This window comes from Mustelus asterias, chromosome 22 (genome assembly GCF_964213995.1).
Source record: "Mustelus asterias chromosome 22, sMusAst1.hap1.1, whole genome shotgun sequence".
NCBI lineage: Eukaryota > Metazoa > Chordata > Chondrichthyes > Carcharhiniformes > Triakidae > Mustelus > Mustelus asterias.
In genome coordinates, this window is record NC_135822.1 from 22,328,470 (window position 1) to 22,349,683 (window position 21,214).

Below are 21,214 nucleotides of genomic sequence, written 5' to 3' on the forward strand. Positions count from 1 at the left end.
CTAGTTGCCTGAGGGCAGTTGAGAGTCGACCACATTGCTGTGGCTCTGGAGTCGCATGTAGGCCAGACCGGGTAAGGACAGCAGATTTCCTTCCCTAAAGGACATTAGTGAACCAGATGGGTTTTTCCGACAATCGATTTTCATCGGTAGATTCTTAATTCCAGATATTTTTTATTGAATTCAAATTCCACTATCCGTCGTGGCGGCATTCGAACCCAGATCCCCGGAACATTAAGATAAAAGCAAAATACTGCGGGTGCTGGAATCTGGAACAAAAATGGAAAAGGCTGGAAAATTTGAAATCAGCTCTGATGAAGGGTCACCTAGACTCGAAACGTTGGCTCGATTCTCTCCCCACAGGTGCTGTCAGACCTGCTGAGATTTTCCAGCATTTTCGGTTTTTGTTCCCCCACATTCTCCTCGTGTCTGCGTGGGTTTCCTCCGGGTGCTCCGGTTTCCTCCCACAGTCCAAAGATGTGCGGGTGAGGTTGATTGGCCAGGTTAAAAAAAAAAAATTGCCCCTTAAAGTCCTGAGATACGTAGGTTAGAGGGATTAGCGGGTAAATATGTGGGGGGAGGGCCTGGGTGGGATTGTGGTCAGTGCAGACTCGATGGGCCGAACGGCCTCCTTCTGCACTGTAGGGATTCTATGATTTCTATGAGAGCATTAGCTGAGTTTCTGGGTTAACCGTGTGGTGATAATACCACGGGACCATCGCCTCCCCATGTTGGAGTATGGTGGGTTTGGTTGTTCGGGGGAGGGTGGGGGTAGAGGCAATGACGACAGGCTGAAGGGAGATTGAGGGTGGGGCTTGACATGGAAGACTAGAATGCAGACACAGAGGGGTGGATGTGAATTGAACTGTATGAATAGGAGGGGATGCACACTGACAATGCAACTGGGGATATTCAAAGGTCTCCTGGGTTGGTGGGGGAGGCAGGATGGTAGGGGGGGGGGTCTCCGCTGTGTGTGACCATGCACGCAGCCTCAAGATGGGGAGCGGGGAGGTCATAGAATCATAGAATCCTACAGTGCAGAAGGTCATTCGGCCCATCGAGTCTGCAATGACCACAATCCCACCCAGGCCCTATCCCCATAACCCCATGCATTTACCCGAGCTAGTCCCCCTGACACTAAGGGGCAATTTGGCATGGCCAATCCACTTAACCTGCACATCTTTGGAGTGTGGGAGGAAACCAGAGCACCCGGAGGAAACCCATGCAGACACAGGGAGAATGTGTGGACTCTGCACAGACAGTGACCCAAGCCAGGAATCAAACCCGGGTCCCTGGTGCTGAGAGGCAGCTAACTACTGTGCCACCGTGCCGCCCCTTGAGACTTGAGCACATCTACAGCGATGGATTCTGGTGGGGAGGTGGGGCCTACGTGTATGTCAGGAGGGAAATCCAAATATTGGTGAGGTGAAAGGTCAAAGCTGGTCTGAAAGTTAAAATGCAGCAGCCCAAAAGTTATGACGGAGTTTAAAATCGAAACAGGAAAAGAATCTGCGTGGGAGGGGTCTGAGGCAACGGGAGGGTGGAGGAAGTGGGGGTGGGGCGGTGGAGGAAGTGGGGGTGGGGGAAGTGGGGGTGGAGAGACTGAGGCTGGTTTAAAGAATCCTGCCGAGGGGCAACCTCAAACTGCTTGGACTCACAGCTGAAATGGAGTCAGAGATGAGGGAGAGGAAGACTTCCTCGAGAAGGTGCAGTTGGAGCCATTGCCTTTTGGTTTGTTTTAACCAGACTTACAGGAGTTATTGGCTTCATAAGAACTAGGAGCAGGAGTAGGCCATCTGGCCCCTCGAGCCTGCCCCGCCATTCAGTAAGATCATGGTTGATCTTTTCGTGGACTCAGCTCCACTTACCCGCCCGCTCACCATAACTCTTAATTCCTTTACTGTTCAAAAATGTATCTATCCTTGCCTTAAAAACATTCAACGAGGTAGCCTCAACTGGGCAGGGAATTCCACAGATCCACAATCCTTTGGGTGAAGAAGTTCCTCCTCAACTCAGTCCTAAATCTGCTGCCCCATATTTTGAGGCTATGCCCCCAGTTCTAGTTTCACCCACCAGTGGAAACAACTTCCCTGCTTCTATCTTATCTATTCCCTTCATAATCTTATATGTTTCTATAAGATCCCCCCTCATTCTTTTGAATTCCAATGAGTATAGTCTCAGTCTACTCAGTCTCTCCTCATAAGCCAACCTTCTCAACTTCGGAATCAACCTAGTGAACGCCCTTCACAGTACGGTTGCATTAACAGAGGGGTGGATGAGGATGGAGAATTCCGGCAACAACAAAGGAAATACAGATACTCCATCTCTGCCACCGTCAATGTAAGCCTCTAAAGTGCTTTCTCCAATTGGCACGGCTAACGTGCCAAAGGGCATTACTGAATTGTGAGCTGAACTTAATCAGCAAACCCGATCAGAGATTGCAGGAGTGCCTTTGGACATGAATGTGTCCAAACCTCTTGTGGGATTGAGATGTCAAGTGTCAGGGTTGGCATCTTGGGTCACCTAGACCTGTGAGTTTGTGCCTCAGCTACAAGGCTGTGTCAGTGAAAAGCTGGCAGTGCAGACTGCAGGACGTGACGGCAGCTTTCCATTTCCGAGTGGGAAGTCTGCTGGAATTGCCCGGGATTCATCAATCTGTTGCACCTTCAATCCTCATGAATCACCAGACTGTAATCTTTGGAGAGGTCAGCAGTGAACCCTGTATCTGAGAGATCTGGGAAGTGAAAGTTAGCACAACAGCGCAAACGCTGTGACAAAGGATTTGGGGCAGTCGTCACCCTAATGAGAAACCTTTAGCGTACACTGAGATTGTCGCATGGTTGGCATAGCTGCACATATTGGGCTTTGGCCAATGAAGCCAACCTTTTGATTTGGAGACATGTACAGCAAACCCTCCAAGGCCACGGAGTTTAATGCCATGTTGTCTGGTGAGTTGAGTGTGCACGACACTTTCAAATGATGAGACCATTCTTATGAACAGCAGAGGTGCATGATATAAATAGTGATTCATAGAATACAATCACAGAATCCCTATAGTGCAGAAGGAGGCTATTCGGCCTATTGAGCCTGCACCGACAACAATCCCACCCAGGTCCTATCCCCGCAACCCACACATCCACCATGCCAGTCCCCTGACACTAAAGGGCAATTTAGCACATCTAATTTACCATGGCCAATCCACCTAACCAGCACATCTTTGGACTGTGGGAGGAAACCGGAGCACCCGGAGGAAACCCACGCAGACACGGGGAGAACGTGCAAACTCCACACACAGACAGTGACCCGAGGCCAGAATTGGACCTGGCGCTGCGAGGCAGCAGTGTTAACCACTGTGTGATCGAACATCGTGGGCAGCACGGTGGCACAATGGTTAGCACTGCTGCCTCACAGCGCCAAGGACCCGGGTTCGATTCCTGACTTGGATCATTGTCTGTGTGGAGTTTTCACGTTCTCCCCGTGTCTGTGCGAGTTTCCTCCAGGTGCTCCAGTTTCCTCCCACAGTCCAAAGATGTGCAGGTTAGGTGGATTGGCCATGCTAAATTAACCCTTACGAGTTAGGGGAACTAGCTCGGGTAAATGCATGGAGTTATGGGGTAGTGCTTGGATGGGATTGTGGTCGGTGCAAATTCGATGGGCCGAATGGCCTCCTTCTGCACTGTAGGGATTCTATGACCTGTGACCCAGAAATTAATGTCCAAGTTGCTTAATTTTCCTTGCCCTACTGCTCTGTCTAGGTGCATCCATGATATCTGCGGCAGAAACAGAAAGCAGCCCGCTCGCTGACTGCGCCACCCTCTTGTCTTTTAGATTACTCTGGTCTACTCTCATCTTCCTGGCGCTGCTGGGGGAATCTATTGGCCAAGCCCATTGGAAATCCCACTGGGCCCTGGTCAATGAGTGCCGTGGGGTTCAATCGCTTCAGGGCAGGAGAGGCACGGAGAGTGTCTACTCCAAGCTGACATGGTCAGCCCCCAAGCCCCCTGTGTTATTCCGTCCACTGGCCCTCGTCTAAAAACTCTTTCCAAAAGGTTCGTCATCATTCCGTCCAATAAAAACATTTCTAAAGAGTATTTCTTTCTCGAATCGGTGATTTTATTTGATTTGATAAGCGCGTGTGATAAAACAGATTCACATGAACAATAATTACCAAGAACAGAGGTGATCAAAGTCAAACTCAAAGAATAGCAAGATAAAGCTCAAATATTTTGAAACAAATGATCATGTAATAAGTTACCAAGCTTCCCATTGGGAAGTTCAACGCTCGTTACCAATGGTGGCTCAATGAACCTCCAGGAGCACCACGGTCTGTTGTAAGAAGTCTCACAACACCAGGTTAAAGTCCAACAGGTGTTGTGAGACTTCTTACTGTGCCCACCCCAGTCCAATGCCAGCATCTCCACATCACGGTCTATTGTGCCACAGGGTCTACTTTTCAAAGAGAACTTTGCTGGAGTTCATTCAGGACTCGCCTTTCTGTGGCCTGAAACGCATATTACAAGCTTTTACAAGCAGAAACTAGCAAACAAAAGCATTTAGAGAAGCTGCTTCAAAAGGTAATTCCCAGAAAATAAAAAAAATAAGGCGGTGACGGAAGCAATCCCCCATCGTGCACTATCCTGAAAATCTGCCATCGCAAAACTGCTGAAAGGGTTTGTTTTTTTGTCGATGTAGATATTCAAATTGCGGTTGTCAAACACTAATCTTGCATCAAAGAGTAAACACTTAGATTAATACTAAAGATCACCAAATATCTGGTGTGAGCACAGCTCGGAGTCTCCGGTAGTTATCGTTTATTAATTCCAATCTGCAATGCCTCGGTTGATGGGCAGAAACTAAAACAACTTGAGCCGTGTGTATTTACCATTCAGGAGGCAATCATGTTGCTTATTCACGTAAATCTGTGGTACGGTATCTCACACACACACAATCTGCAAACAGAATTAAAGAATCCTGTGTCCACAACGGACAAATCTCGCTCTTTTTTTGCGCTCACACACCATCATCGCACTTTCAGAGGCGCTGGAGCCGCGAAAATGCTCTTTTCCAGCCCAAGTAATTGACCTTCGTTATAAACGCACGGCGTGGAAATCTGGAGGAAACCACACCTGGCGGTGTCTACGGACTATTTCAGAACACTTCAGTCAGCGATCATGGTTAAAAGTCTCGCGTCCTTAGCAGATGCTTCATGTGCTTGCTTCCGGATGGGTTTTTTTTTGAGGTGAGTGGGCAGATCCATGATGGATGTGCACACCGACTGGAATAGCCGGGATGCTTTGGAAAAGACAAAACACTGTTTGAGAATTTTTGACCTTGAAGGGGAGCAAGTAATGTGTCCCGGCTCTGGACAGCAGTGCAGATTGGGATTGCAGGATGAGCCTTCAGTACAGCCTAGTGGTGTTTCACATTCCCTTTCAGCAACAGTGTCCCAGTGGTGGGAGGTTTACTGTTGAAGATAAAATGCCAACTAGAAGCGGTCCAGCCACTGTTACTATGCAGCATGACCAGAGCTCTCCTCATCCCTAGCACAGTGCATCAAGAGTGGGCCAGAATGTCCCAGTGACTCACAACAGCCACTCACACCAACTCCTTTGACAAAGGGTCATCTGGACTCGACACGCTAGCTCTTTTCTCTCCTTCCAGATGTTGGCAGAGCTGCTGAGATCTCTTTTTTTACTGACACTCACTCGTCCCCTGAACACTGCTCCGTCAATCTCACTTTGCGGCCCTTTGTGCAAATTCTAGCATTAAAAGCAGGGGCTGGTCTGGTCGTTTCTCAGACGGATGAGGAGAGAGTTCAAGCAAAGTTATAAAGTGGTCTTCCTGCTTCCTAGGTGAAGGAGCTGCCTCAAACAGTTGGGGGAAATTGTACGCACACAGGATACAAACAGCAGAATTATGAAAAGCATTTTTTTTTTGTTAAGCACATTTTGGGTTGATAACAGTTTGAGAGATTCCCAAGGTATACGATTCTGATGTGGGGATCCTCTCCCTCTTCAGAATTCTTCGTGCACGCTCTGAGCGTAATTCATTAGCTTACTTCCCGTGAAGTATTCGCTGTATTTCAGAATCTCTTCCAGTTCAAGGTAGTGGTCTTGGTTCTCATCTGCCACAGCTATCATCTGTTTAGCCTCATTCAGGGCACTGTATTCGTTCATGGGATCCATGTATTCCTGTCAATAAAACAATAACCAGTTACTTACAGTTGACTTATTTTTCTCTGTGTGGGAGAACAAGGCAGGAACATAAACTAGAAGAGTAAGGCCGCACGGTGGCACAGTGGTTAGCACTGCTACCTCACAGCGCCAGGGACCCGGGTTCGATTCCCAGCTCGGGTCACTGTCTGTGCGGAGTTTGCACATTCTCCCCGTGTCTGTGTGGGTTTCTTCCGGGTGCTCCGGTTTCCTCCCACAGTCTGAAAGACATGCTGGTTAGGTGCATTGGCCGTGCTAAATTCTCCCTCAGTGTACCTGAACAGGTGCTAAGAGACTAGGGGATTTTCACAATAACTTCATTGCAGTGTTAATGTAAGCCTACTTGTGACACTAATAAATTAAAAAAAGGAATAGGCCATTCGGCCCTTCGAGTCTGATCCGCCATTCATTTTGATAATCAACTTCAATATCCTGATCCCCCCTTCCCCCCCATATCCCTTTAGCCCCAAGAGCTATATCTAATTACTTCTTGAAATCATTTTTACTTGAAGAGGAAAACAATATGGATTATGAGGGAAGATGGGGTAATGTCGCTGGACGAGTATTCCAGAGGCGCAGATTAATAAGAACATAAGAAATAGGAGCAGGAGTAGGCCATCTAGCCCCTCGAGCCTGCCCCGCCATTCAATAAGATCATGGCTGATCTGAAGTGGATCAGTTCCACTAACCCGCCTGATCCCTATAACCCCTAATTCCCATACCGATCAGGAATCCATCTATCCGTGATTTAAACATATTCAACGAGGTAGCCTCCACCACTTCAGTGGGCAGAGAATTCCAGAGATTCACCACCTTCTGAGAGAAGAAGTTCCTCCTCAACTCTGTCCTAAACTGACCCCCCTTTATTTTGAGGCTGGGCCCTCTAGTTCTAGCTTCCTTTCTAAGTGGAAAGAATCTCTCCACCTCTACCCTACCCAGCCCCTTCATTATCTTAAGGGTCTCTATAAGATCCCCCCTCAGCCTTCTAAATTCCAACGAGTACAAACCCAATCTGCTCAGTCTCTCCTCATAATCAACACCCCTCATCTCTGGTATCAACCTGGTGAACCTTCTCTGCACTCCCTCCAAGGCCAATACTCTAGGATACACGGGTTCAAATCCCACCACGGCAGCTGGTGGAATTTAAATTCAATGACCAAATCAGGAATTACAAAGCTCGTCACAGTAATGGTGGCCATGACAGTGTCACTGATTGTCATTAAAACTCCATCTGGTTCACTAATGTCCTTTAGGGAAGGAAATCTGCCGTCCTTACCTGGTCTGGCCTACATGGGGAGTTATTTGTGATATTCTGATCTGGCATGTCCACTATGACTCTCACCAACATTTACAGATGCACCGTAGAAAGCAACCTTTCTGGTTGTATCACAGTTTGGTATGGCTCCTGCTCTGCCCAAGACTGCAAGAAACTACCAAGGTTTGTGAACCAAGGTTTTGCTGCCTCAGGAAAGTCATCGAAGTTTACAGCATGGAAACAGGCCCTTCGGCCCAACTTGCCCATGCTACCCAGTTTTTAACCACTAAGCTATTTCCAGTTGCCTGCGTTTGGCCCATATCCCTCTATACCCATCTTACTCATAACTGTCGAAATACATTTTAGCAGCCAGTATAATCAAGGGCCCTACACACCCCAGACATACTCGCTTCCAAAGTTAAAGTTAAAATTTATTTATCAGTCATAAGGAGGCTTACATTAACACTGCAATGAAATTACTATGAAAATTCCCTAGTCACCACTCCGGCGTTTGTTCGGGTACACCAAAAGAACATTTTGCATGGCCAATGCACCTAACCAGCACGTCTTTCGGACTGTGGGGGGAAACCACTCTGCCACCGGGAAAAAGATACAAAAGTCTGAGAACACGCACCAACCCACTCAAGAACAGCTTCTTCTCTGCTGCCATCAGGCTTTTGAACGGACCCACCTCATATTAAGTTGATCTTTCTCTACACCCTAGCTATGATTGTAACTCTACATTCTGCACCTTCTCCTTTCCCTCACCTTTATGTACTCTATGAACGGTATGCTTCGTCTGTATAACGCACAAGAAACAATATTTCTCACTGTATCCCAATATATGTGACAATAATAAATCGGATTTGTCCCTCAGTCGACTTCACAAAAAACAGATGATGCGATCGTTAACACATTGCTGTTAATGGGAGCTTGCCGTGCACATGCTGCCGACTGCAGTTCCTACATTACAACAGCGACGACATTTCAAATAGGATTTTGGAGTATCTGGTCGGTGTGAAAGGCACTAAACAAGTTGTAACTCCTTCCTCTTCTTTAAAAGAGTGAATTGAAATGGCAGTTTGCTCCCTATTTTCGCTGGCAGCATTTTCCTTTAAAATAACAGAGCAGCAATCGCTCAACATCAACCCTGCAGGGAGTCACTCATCTCCGAGCAGCCTCTCCGCTATCTGCCCCAAGGATAGAAATTATTTTAAAATGGGCGGCACGGTGGCACAGTGGTTAGCACTGCTGCCTCACAGCGCCAGGGACCCGGGTTCGATCCCCAGCTTGGGTCACTGTCTGTGCGGAATCTGCATGTTCTCCCCGTGTCTGTGTGGGTTTCCTCCCACAGTCCAAAGCTGTGCAGGTTCGGTGGATTGGCCATGCTAAATTGCCCCTTAGTGTCCAAATATGTGTAGGTTAGGTGGGTGCTAATGGGAAATGTGTGGGTCCATGGCACTGTGAGGCGGCAGTGCTAACCATTGTGCCACACATTTTTAAATAATCATTTCTATCCTTGGGGCAGACAGTGGCGAGGCCACGTGCTGCTCGGAGATGAAGTGTGTGGGTTTACGGGGTTAGGGCGGGGGATGGGCCTGTGGAAGCTGCTCTGTTGAGAGAGTCGGTGCAAACCTGATGGGCTGAATGGCCTCTTCTGCACTGTAGGGATTCTATGGTTCTATGAAAAATCCAGCAACGGTGTGTGCCCCATTCCTCAGGGCATTTGGGCACCATCCTGGGCACCTTCCCTACAGCAAATGCGCCTGTATTGTGCAGGCATTACATTGGCTGCAAGGCGGGCATTCTGCCCCTTTCGATGGCTCCAACGTGCCGAGGGCATGGATTTGAGGAGTGGCTGCATGGCTGGAAGTGCCATTGGTTGAAATGATAAACTGAGACCCCCTGTGCCAACGCAGGTGGGTACAGAGCATCCCACTGTACTATTATGAAGGCAATCAGGGGAGTTTCCCTGGGTGACCTGGCTAGTATGTATGTCTGAACCAACATGACTAAAACAGATTATCCTCTCATTGCTCTTGGCTGTGGAAGTTAGGTGGGAGAAAATGTCAAGGTAAGAAACACAGCAGTCAGTGGTGACAATGGGCAGGATTTTCCCGCCGTTCCCGTCTGCGGGATGTTCTGGTCCCATCAACGGCAACCACCTCCTGCAGGTTTCCCCGGCAGCAGAGAAGGCAAACAATTGGAAACAGCATCGACAGTGGTGGGAAGATGCTACTGCCACCAAACACAACGCAAAGGATGTGTGTATGTGTGTGTGTGGGGTGGGGGGGGGTACTTTTTTTATTCATTTGTGGGACATGGGCATCGCTGGCTGGCCAGCATTTATTGCCCATCCCTAGATGCCCTTGTTCAGAGGGCAGTTGAGAGTCAACCACATTGCTGTGGCTCTGGAGTCAAATGTAGGCCAGACCTGGTAAAGGTGGCAGATTTCCTTCCCTAAAGGGACATTACTGAACCAGTTGGGTTTCTCTAATAATGGTTTCATGGTCATCAGTAGATTCTTAATTGCAGATATTTTTTAAATTGAATTCAAATTCCACCATCTGCCGTGGCAGGATTCGAACCCAGGCCCCCATAACATTAGCTGAGTTTCTGGATGAATAGTCTTTGCCATAATGCCACTAGGCCATCGCCTCCCCATAAACTTCAAAGGTACTTAGTTGACTGTAAAGCCCTTTTGGGACATCCTGAAGTCACGAAAGGCTCTATCTAAATGCAACCTTCCTTTATTTTCATAATCAAGAAGTGACTTTGTGACTCTGAATCCAAGTCCTAGAACTGGAGTGAGGAAGAAAAAAAACATGGAATTGGAATGGTTATCATGTTGAAAACACTCAGACAAGTGTTCCAAACCCAGGATACATTAAAAATCGATATCACTCAGCAGAAAAGCTAATTAGCAAGAAGCTATACCCACTTCCCTTTGCTGAAGATTAAGGTGAACACAATCTAAACCACTCCTTAAAAACTGATCAGTTCAGTTCTCAGAAATAATTCGCTTGGGTTAAATAAAATTTAAACGATAAAGTCTTGAAATTTTTATCTAGAACACTCACATAGTACCCCACCCCACCCCCAGGCTCTCTCACAATGTGATGAACTGTGAGAAAAAATCCGACTGGTTCATTGATGAGGTTGTAAAAACTCATGAGAAAAACCACAGACATTTCAGAATTGAACGTTTCATTTTGGTCTTTTTTTTTTCAAATGAAACTGTGCTTGTGCTAGACCACAGGCTCATTTTAGGTTGCTTATGACGGGAAAAATGTCTCCTCATTCCGCATCAAGACCATTTGCTGGATCAGTGTGTTCCGGCCAACTGACTTGCAGTGGTCGACAATCTCTTTACAGAAAGAAGTTACATTGATGGCACCTTTCATCAGCTCAGGACATCCGAGTGTGCCTTACATGCACTTTCTGTAGTGTAGCCACTATTGCAATGTTGGTGTCAATTTGAACACACACAGCTCCCAGCAATGTGATAATGACCAGATATTTTATTTATTAGGGTCACAAGTAGGCTTACATCAACACTGCAATGACCAGATAATCAACTTTTGTGATGTTTGGCACAGGTGGCACAGTGGTTAGCATTGCTGCCTCACAGCGCCAGGGTCCTGGGTTCAATTCCGGCCTCGGGTCGCTGTCTGTGCAGAGTCTGCACGTTCTCCCTGTGTCTGCATGGGTTTCCTCCGGGTGCCCCGGTTTCCTCCCACACTCCAAAGATGTGCGGGTTAGGTGGATTGGCTGTGCTAAATTGCCCCTCGGGGGATTAAAAGGGTAAATACATGGGACTACGGGGATAGGGCCAGGGTGGGATTCTTGTCGGTGCAGGCTGATGGGCCGAATGGCCTCCTTCTGCACTGTAGGGATTCTATGAGGGGCGAATATTGGCCAGGAGATTGGAGAGACCCCCCCAAGCTTCAAATAATGCTAGGGGTCTTTTTTTTATATCTACAAGAGGAAGATAGGGCCTAGCTTTAATGTCTCATCCAACAGTTGCACCTGACAGTGCAGCACTCCCTGCTGCCATCCTTCAAAGGCACTGAAGTCCCTGCAGCAGACAGTTAACTGTCTGACGGACATCTAATTTGTCAGATTTTCTATACCCACCCCCTCTAGCCACTAGATGGGGCCACCCCCACCGCCATAAAGTCAATAGGGTCAACTGCAGTATATGAACTGCTGGCTAGATTTATAGTCCATAACCAAGCCCAGACTGAGGATCAAAGCTTGTGGGTGGTAGGGCTTACTGCCACACCAGCCAGCACTTTCACACTCTGGACCTTTACAGAATGGTTATGGCGCAGAAGGCGGACATTCAGCCCATCGTGTTGGCCCTTGCTCTCCAAACGAGCGTCATGACCTGGTGCCATTCCCCTGCCTTTTCCCAGAATGCTGCACTTTGTTCAAATCATCTAATGGACTCTCGAATGCCTTGACTGAACCTGCCTCCACCTCAGTTCCAGGCAGTGCGTTCCAGACCCCAACCACTCGCCGCGTGAAAAATGTTCGTTTCCCACATCACATATTGCTTCCTTTGCAAATCACTTTAAATCTGTGCCCTCTCGTTCTTGGCAGTTACGAGTGGGAACAGTTTCTCCCCGATTACTCGGCCAGCCCCCTCATGATTTTGAACACCTCTACCAAATCTCCTCTTAAACCCTCTTCTCTCCAAGGACAACTGTCCCAATCTCTTCGATCTATCCCCATAACTGAAGTTTCTCATCCCAGGGACCATTCTTGTAAACTACAGAGTTGGCATCAGGGAATTTGAAGGTTGGTACTGGAAGAATAAAGAGGAATGTTCAGCAGGCATCCTTGGTTGACCACCAGAGCAGAGGAAGGTGCGAATCACCTCCTGAAGCAATCACTAAGCCACCAGGAATTACCTCCAGGCTTGCAGCAGACGTATTAGCCCAGTCGGGAAAATGTTAATCAGAATAAGACCATAAGACTCAGGAGCAAAATTGGGCCATTCAGCCCATCGAGTTTGCTCTGCCATTCGATCATGGCTTATAAGGGTGGCACAGTGGTTAGCACTCCAGCTGCCTTACAGCTCCAGGGACCCGGGTTCGATTCCCGGCTTGGGTCACCGTCTGTGTGGAGTCTGCACGTTCTCCCCGTGTCTGCGTGGGTTTCCTCCGGTGCTCCGGTTTAGAAACATAGAAAAACTACAGCACAAACAGGCCCTTCAGCCCCACAAGTTGTGCCGAAAACATCCCTACCTTCTAGACCTACCTATAACCCTCCATCCTATTAAGCTCCATGTACTCATCCAGGAGTCTCTTAAAAGACCCTATTGAGTTCACCTCCACCACCACTGACGGCAGCCGATTCCACTCACCCATCACCCTCTGTGTGAAAAACTTACCCCTAACATCTCCCCTGTACCTACCCCCCAGCACCCTAAAACTGTGTCCTCTCGTAGCAGCCATTTCCACCCTGGGAAAAAGCCTCTGAGAGTCCACCCGATCTATGCCTCTCAACATCTTATACATCTCTATTAGGTCTCCTCTCATCCTTCATCTCTCCAAGGAGAAAAGACCGAGCTCCCTCAGCCTATCCTCATAAGGCATGCCACTCAATCCAGGCAACTTCCTTGTAAATCTCCTCTGCACCCTTTCAATCTTTTCCACATCCTTCCTATAGTGAGGCGACCAGAACTGAGCACTCCAAAGATGTATGGGTTCGGTGCGTTGGCCATGCTAAATTGCCCCTTGGTGGGGACTAGCTCGGGTAAATGCATGGGGATACGGCCTGTGAGAGATTGTGATCCTTGCAGACTTGATGGGCTGAGTGGCCTCATTCTGCATTGTAGTATTCTAAGATAAGTTCCTCAACTCCATTCTCCCGCCTTTTCCGCTTACCAATCAATGATATCTGGATGATTTGTGGATGATCCTTAAATGCCTCAATTTTGAGGTAAAATGGGTTCATAATTAATAACACAGAGAGCAGAAGTGACACAAGAGACCCATGTTACAATGAAGCAATTATGGTTACTGCAGATTTGCAGGCAGAACTTTCCAACACACAGCATGGGGCGGTGTTGATATCAGGTGTTGATGGTGAGGTGTTGGAACTGGAAAACACACCAAGTTAAACAGCAATAATTCAAATGTTTGCATGACGTGCACCTATTGCGTGGATGCCAACCTCTCCCCGCAATAAGAAGTGACTTTACAAAGAACCAGCTGTACCCGAAATGTTCGTGTTTTCGATACAAGTGTTCACTAAAGAAAAAGCTGTGGTTTAACACTCTTACCATGAAAGAGCGTTTGAAGAAAGTACCCACCTCCAGCTCTTCCATTGTGACAATGCCGTCATGATCTGCGTCAATAACTTCCTCAAACTCCTTCCTTCGCTCTTTGACCCAATCATCGTCGACATCTTGAGCCTCTTGGTTTTCCACAGTGCCAACTGGTAACGAGATGAACTCCGAGACAGTCAGCCTTTTGTCTCCATCTTGATCTGCAGGAAGAGAGGTGGGGTGGGGGAGCCCAAATCCATTAGTACAGCAGCAGACCAGAAAACAAAAACTAAATTCCATCAAACAAGGTCGAGGAGACTGTTCAAACCCGGGCGCTTTGTTCAACCGTACTGTCTGGGGGAAGACAGCGCAATAAAAACAAAGAAACGTCATCTAGAATTCGTGTGATCAAGGTATCACCAATTAGCATTGATGGTGCAGGTATCCGAAGACTTTATAGGCAGCATTTCCCAGCCGTGCTCCCCCAAAACTGGACAATCCCACCTGAGATTGACAGACCTTTGCACGGTCCGCTTCCTGCCCGTGGTGGACGGGATGGAAAAATTTCCCCCTTTAAATGCCGAAATGTCCACATATTGTACAATTGCGTGATTCACTATTCAACCTTTTCCCCCAAAGCATGAAACGTTTTCTGCAGCTTTCTTTGTGGGATGTTAAAGAATTATTATTTTTTCCTCTCTCGTTCATGGGATGTGGGGGGCGCTGGCTATGCCAATATTGATTACCCATCCCTAATTGCCCTGGGGAAATGCTGCCCAACAGAACTTTCTCCCATCCTTGCAAAAGGGATTGCTTTGCCTCTTGGGAGCTCCTGCCTTGATTCCATTTTGGCACCAAAATTTGTATTCTGAGCTGGTAATAAGTTGTTTCCCCTCTTACACCCTCAACCCTTGTAGGGCATCAAGATTCGTTCTCGCCTGTCCCCGCTCCACCCAACACAAAGGCAGTGTGGCACTCCCATTTTTCAGCATCAACTTTGTACAGGTGCCAAGGGCAGCACGGTGGCACAGTGGTTAGCACTGCTGCCTCACAGTGCCAGGGACCAGGGTTCAATTCCGACCGCGGATCACTATCTGTGCAGAGTCTGCATGTTCTCCCTGCGTCTGTGTGGGTTTCCTCCGGGTGCTCCGGTTTCCTCCCACAGTCTGAAAGACGTGCTGGTTAGATGCATTGGCCATGCTAAATTCTCCCTCAGTGTACCTGAACAGGCGCCGGAGTGTGGTGACTAGGGGATTTTCACAGTAACCTCATTGCAGTGTTAATGTAAGCCTACTTGTGACAATAGTAAATAAAGCTTAAAACTCGGCCTGGCCCAGCCACCTTCCCCAAGTGTCAAAATGGGCTCCCTCACCCTGGAAATTAAGATGGCGGCAACGTCCTTCCAGAGAGGTCACCAGCAATATCACCGTGTCTGTCAGAGTGCCTTTCCGGCAACTCCCCGGTGTGAATTTAATTCCCATTGAAAAGTTATTTTATATTCTCCCCTCACACTTTTTCTGAGACGTCTTGGCAACGAGCACCATTTCCCTGGCAACAGCAGGTTGTTTTCCTGGGTTAAGGACCTCTCGGTGTGCATCATCCGATTCCATATTCAACAGATGGGTTAATGCGGAGGATGTGGAGAGCAGGGGTTTTCAGAGGCGAGTGTGGGGGTTTTTTTGAGGTCTTGTATCAATGGGAGTGCTTTGTTAGCTGTGAGTCAATATTATTCTTTGAGGAGGTTCTTCCCTGGATTTCAGAAGGGTCAATGTGTGTTAACACAGGAACCTACTCGAATATAGAAATTCACAGAAATTCATAGAATCCCTACAGAGTAGAAGGAGACCATTTGGCCCATCAAACCTGCACCGATAATAATTCCACCCAGGCCAATTTATCATGGCCAATCCACCTCACCCGCACATCTTTGGGAGGAAACCGGAGCACCCGGAGCAAACTCACGCAGACACAGGGAAAACGTGCAGACTCCGCACAGGCAGTGACCCGAGGCCGGAATTGAATCCGGGTCCCTGGCACTGTGAGGCAGCAGTGCTAACCATTGTGCCACCATGCCATCCAAGTGGAACTTGATATAAATTATTTATTTTCATACAAGATGGATTCCTTTACTAACTCTTGCTCCTGATCTCCAACATGGTGGGCGGCACAGCGGTTAGCACTGCTGCCTCACAGCACCAGCGACCCGGGTTCGATTCCCAGCTCCCCAGGTTCGATTCCCAGCTCGGGTCACTGTCTGTGTGGAGTTTGCACATTCTCCTCGTGTCTGCGTGGGTTTCCTCCGGGTGCTCCGGTTTCCTCCCACAGTCCAAAGATGTGCGGGTTAGGTGGATTGGCTATGTTAAATTGTCCCTTAGTGTCAGGAGGACAAGCTAGGGCAAGTAAGGGGTTATGGGTATAGGTGGGGTTGCAGACTCGATGGCCCGAATGGCCTCCTTCTGCACTGTAGGGTTCTATGAATATCTACGAACACGTGATGAGATTCATGCTGCACTGAAACTTCTAACTCTGAAGTGACTCTGCTGCTGATGAAGTCAAGCTGATACTCGAAACCTCAACTGATTTTGTCTCAACTGATTTGTGTCAGCGTTTCTGTTTTGTGAATGACTTTGGCGGCGCAGGTTTCAAAGCGCGGTGCAGCTGAACCACAGGAGCTGTCTATGAGAGGCTGGAAGGTGCGCTGCACAGGGACCCTAACACAATGGCATATAAAGTGGCCTCGTGAGTCAAAGCCAGAAATCATGTTGAGGTACTGAGCACCCGGTATGTGCTAGTCCAACGAGAGAAACGGCAATCTTTCAAGTTTTTCTTGCAAGCATTGGAGTACTTGCCGGTTGTAAAGAGGGCTGTTTACAACATGTCAGTGGAAAACCCCAAGTTGAAAGAAAGCACGTCACATCTCCCCGAGTAGCTTTTTTAAGAAGTTTATTTATCAGTGTCACAAGTAGGCTTACATTAACACTGCAATGAAGTTACTGTGAAAATCCCCTAGTTGCCACACTCCGGCGCCTGTTCGGGTACACTGAATTTAGCATGGCCAATGCACCTAACCTGCATGTCTTTCAGACTGTGGGAGGAAACCGGAGCACCCGGAGGAAACCCACGCAGAATGTGCAGACTTCACACAGACAGTGACCCAAGCCGGGAATCGAACCGGGGTCCCTGGTGCTCTGAGGCAGCAGTGCTAACCCACTGTGCCACCGTGCTAGCTGCAAGAAGAGTTAAAATAAAGTGCTATATTGTCAGCGGCTTCTGCATAACGAGCTCCCCAGCATTTCCTTCCTCGAAGGTCTCTTAAACTTTTTCCCAGCCTCTCGTCTTTTAATTAACCTCCAGCAGCTGGTGATCGGACCTCTTCCAAGCCTCCAGCGTTGCTCCGGGAAAGCTGTCCCAGAATGAATCAGGAAGGTGGTTTTTACCTCTCGAATCAACACTTCCCAGCACATCACTGATAAAGTCTGTGCTATGAGATAATGATCACTCACCCCACCCTACTGATCAAAAATAAAAGATAGCATGTGTTTCTTGGCTGCATCTTACCGCAGAGAAATGGGACATTTGCCCTTCCCTCAGCCTGAGCGATAAATGACGGGTTCGACACAGGACAATGCCTCACTCAACCCACTTCCTTCAAATCCAACTGCAGACCATCATTTCCGAACTCTCCTGTTGCACATCATCCTGATTGGAACGTATGTCTGCCACTGGATGACAGAATTTCCTGTCAGAAATATTGGGTGGGATTTTGCAGCCCACACTGTGATGGGTTCTCTCAGGCCGGGCACAGCGAGCCAGTCAAAAGCCCAGCGGTTTTGGCAGGTCCGGAAGATCCCACCAGCAGACGGGGCTGGAAAATTCTGGCTAGTTTGGGAACATCATCAGCGCCACTGACCTGCCGGCCAGCACCTTCTGAGAACAACTAAAAGGGAACAAGTGTGGCCTTACCGGAAACAAAAACAGAAAACGCTGGAAAATCTCAGCAGGTCTGTAGAGAGAGAACAGAGCCAACGTTTCGAGTCTGGGTGACCAGGTTCACACAGTAAGAAGTTTAACAACACCAGGTTAAAGTCCAACAGGTTTATTGTTGTTAAACTTCTTACTGTGTTTACCCCAGTCCAACGCCAGCACCTCCACATCATGACCAGGTTCATCCAGACTTAAACGTTGTCTCTATTCTCTCTCCACAGATAGAAACATAGAAACCCTACAGTACAGAAAGAGGCCATTCGGCCCATCGAGTCTGCACCGACCACAATCCCACCCAGGCCCTACCCCCATATCCCTACATATTCACCCACTAATCCCTCTAACCTACGCATTCCAGGACACTAAGGGCAATTTTTGCTGCCAGACCTGCTGAGATTTTCCAGCATTTTCTGTTTTTGCTTCAGATTCCAGCATCCGCTGGAGTATTTTGCTTTTTATCTCTGTGGCCTTGCCTGTCCTGCAAACAAGTTTAAATGGAAAAAACAGTGGGCTAGATATTCCTCCCTCTCATGGTGTGTTTTGCGGCAGCGGGTGGTGGCGCGCCGCTCGCTGTGGCAGGATTTTCCAGTCCCGTCGGTGTCAATGGGAACTCAGCCCTCGCTGCCGGGAAATCCCTGAAAGGGCTGCACCATCGGCGGGGCTGTGCGATCCCGCTGGCGTTAACGGCAGCAAGATTTCAGCGAATGTGTTCAACTATCCTAGCTTGATATGTCAGCTTCCCACTTCTCGTGGTCTCAGGGGAAGACTGACTGCTCACTACCTGGCAACGGCAAGTCACCTGACATTTCTGTCACATGACCTCACAAGCTGCCTTGAACATAATTTGAGACGGCCAGGCACCTGAAACTTTGAGCAGTCTGGTTCATATTGGAAGCCAGGAGTCAGTATCAATAGACTGGGAACCCAGGTGCCCAGGCGAATGCCCAAGGCACACAGGTTCAAATCTCACCATGGCAGCTAGTGCAATTTAAATTCAATTCATAATTCTGGAACTGAGCGTTAGCCTCAGTAATGGCGACCATCCATTGACTCTGTCTACACTTCCCGCTGCCTCGGCAAAGCAGCCAGCATAATCAAGGACCCCACGCACCCCGGACATTCTCTCTTCCACCTTCTTCCGTCGGGAAAAAGATACAAAAGTCTTAAGACACATACCAACTGACTCAAGAACAGCTTCTTCCCTGCTGCCATCAGACATTTGAAATGGACTTACCTCATATTAAGCTGAACTTCCTCCAAGTCCTAGCTATGACTGTAACACTACATTCTGCACCCTCTCCTTTCCTTCTCTATGTACGGTATGCTTTGTCTGTATAGCGCGCAAGAAACAATACCTTTCACTGTATGCTAATACATGTGACAATAATAAATCAAATCAAAAAATCTATTATTGAAATCCTATCTGGAGCATTCATTTAGGGAAGGAAATCTGCTGTCTTTACCCGGTCTGGCCTACAAATGACTCCAGATCCACAGCAAGGTGGTTGATTCTTAACTGCCCTCTGAAATGGCCGAACGAGACATGTTCAAGGGCAATTAAGGATGGGCAACAAACGCCGGCCTTGCCAGCGATGCCCACATCCCATGAATGAATAAAGATAACAGCACTCAGCATGGGAAGCTCGAAGCCACAGCCACTCCCAGTTTCTAGTTTTAACTAATTGAAGAAGCAGTGAAGAGTGAAACGAATAAACTGCCCAATTTTGTTGACAGCTTTCCAGATGAGAAAACCCGTAAAGTTCACTGCTTAAAACCAGGCCTTCTGAAAAGTACAAAAGTAAATAACTTCCTGGCTCCCCAGTGTGGAATTTGGGGTTTACCCCAACGATGCACTGGGGAATCCCTTTCGGAAGTTTCCAGAGGGATTCCTGGGTTTACCCGGCAATTGTCCAGAAGACTAACTTCCCCTGGACAATTGCGCTGGGATGGGAGCCAGCCAAAGCAGCAATTTAAATCGCTAACTTCAGATAGTCCTTCCAGTTTTACCCCGATAATTATTTACTTCAGTCCCACGCTCCTGATCTACAGACACCTGGTGCGGAGAGGGGCGGGTCGGGAGGGCGACCTCCTCGTGAACCTGCTCCTGGGCCTGGCGAGACGCGCCATCAACAGGTCCAGGCAGCGGGCGATCAACAGGGTCGTCCATCCTGACTGTCTGCCCCTCTACCGCGGCTATATTCGCGGCCAGGTGTCCCTGGGAAGGGAGCATGCGGTGTCCACGGGCGCAGTTGATGCCTTCCATGCCTGCTGGGCACCGCAGGGGCTGGCGTGCATTATAAACCCCGATAATCACATTATGATTTAATGTTTTAAGTTTTCTTTCGACTTTGTTTTTTGTTCGGGCTGTTCCCCCTCCTTTTGGGGAGCCGTCCCTTTTAATTTGTCCCAAAGTTAATCTAATTGAGTTTATTTGTTTGGTATTCAAAAGAAATACCCTGATAATTATTCTGAAAGAGTTAGAAGGAAAAATATCACTTCTAACTTCGGACCCAGACCGAGTCCAGTATGAGACATCCCCACACCCCTGGGCAATATCCCTACACTCCCCCACAGCTAAGCACCCCAGCCCCCACTGTATTTCTAACCATCTAACTGCACAGGATTCCCCACCCACCTGTGACCAAAATAACACCTTCTCCATTCAATAAAGAGTCACTTCCCGATTGATACTTTGGCTTTCCTTTCCCTTCAGATATGTCCAGCACCTCTTAATCCTCTCATCTTTGCCCGAGAATGGCACAGACAGGGGGTGGGGGAAGGAGGGAGATATCACACTGGTTACAGAGGCCATTCACCCTGTGGTATCCATGCTGGCTCTCTGCATACCCCCCCTGCCTGTTTTTCTCTCTTCAGATAGTTATCCAGTTCCCCTTTGAAAGCCAAGGTCGACTCTGCCTCCACCACACTCTCAGGCGGGGATTTTCCAGTCCCACCCCATGGCGGGAATCGTCGGCACTGGAAAATTCAGAGAGGCAGTGAAGGTCTATTGACTTTGGGTGGGAATCTGGCCTCAGGCAGTGAATGCACTCTGAATCCTAACCATCCGCCGGGTAAAAGAAAGATTGTTCCTTATGTCACTTCTGATTCTTTTGTCATTTTATTGGAAATGCTTTGGTTTTCCGATCCCTGCACTGATGGGAACAGTTTCTCCCCATCTACTGTGTCTAGACCCCTCATGATTTTGTAAAGTCCATCAAAACTCCCCTCAACCTTCTCTTTGCAAAGCAGGGCAATTCCCAGCTAACCGATGTCTCGCATATCCCCGGAACCATTCTCATAAATCCCTAATGCTTTCATTTTTCCTCGAGTATGGTGCCCAGAATTTGACAGTACTCCCATTGAGACCAAACCAGCATAGCTACACCTGAGATGTGATTCTAACACCACATTCTGCACTCTCAAAATCAAATCAAAAAAACTATTATTGAAATCCTATCTGGAGCATTCATTTAGGGAAGGAAATCTGCT

The 21,214-nt window shown here is 48.1% G+C and overlaps 2 protein-coding genes across 2 annotated transcripts in view; one reads left to right on the forward strand and one right to left on the reverse strand.

Moving 5' to 3' along the window:
• Positions 1-21,214, forward strand: part of pusl1 (pseudouridine synthase like 1) — a 262,904-nt gene that overhangs the window by 240,420 nt on the left and 1,270 nt on the right. The window lies entirely within an intron of this gene.
• sdf4 (stromal cell derived factor 4) overlaps positions 4,095-21,214 on the reverse strand; it is an 89,284-nt gene continuing 72,164 nt past the window's right edge. The window contains exons 5-6 of the mRNA XM_078238904.1: positions 13,787-13,962; positions 4,095-6,188 (exon numbers count right to left, since the gene is read on the reverse strand). Coding sequence (XP_078095030.1) covers positions 6,012-6,188; positions 13,787-13,962 — 353 coding nt within the window. The 3' untranslated portion in view covers positions 4,095-6,011. The remainder of the gene's footprint in view (positions 6,189-13,786; positions 13,963-21,214) is intronic.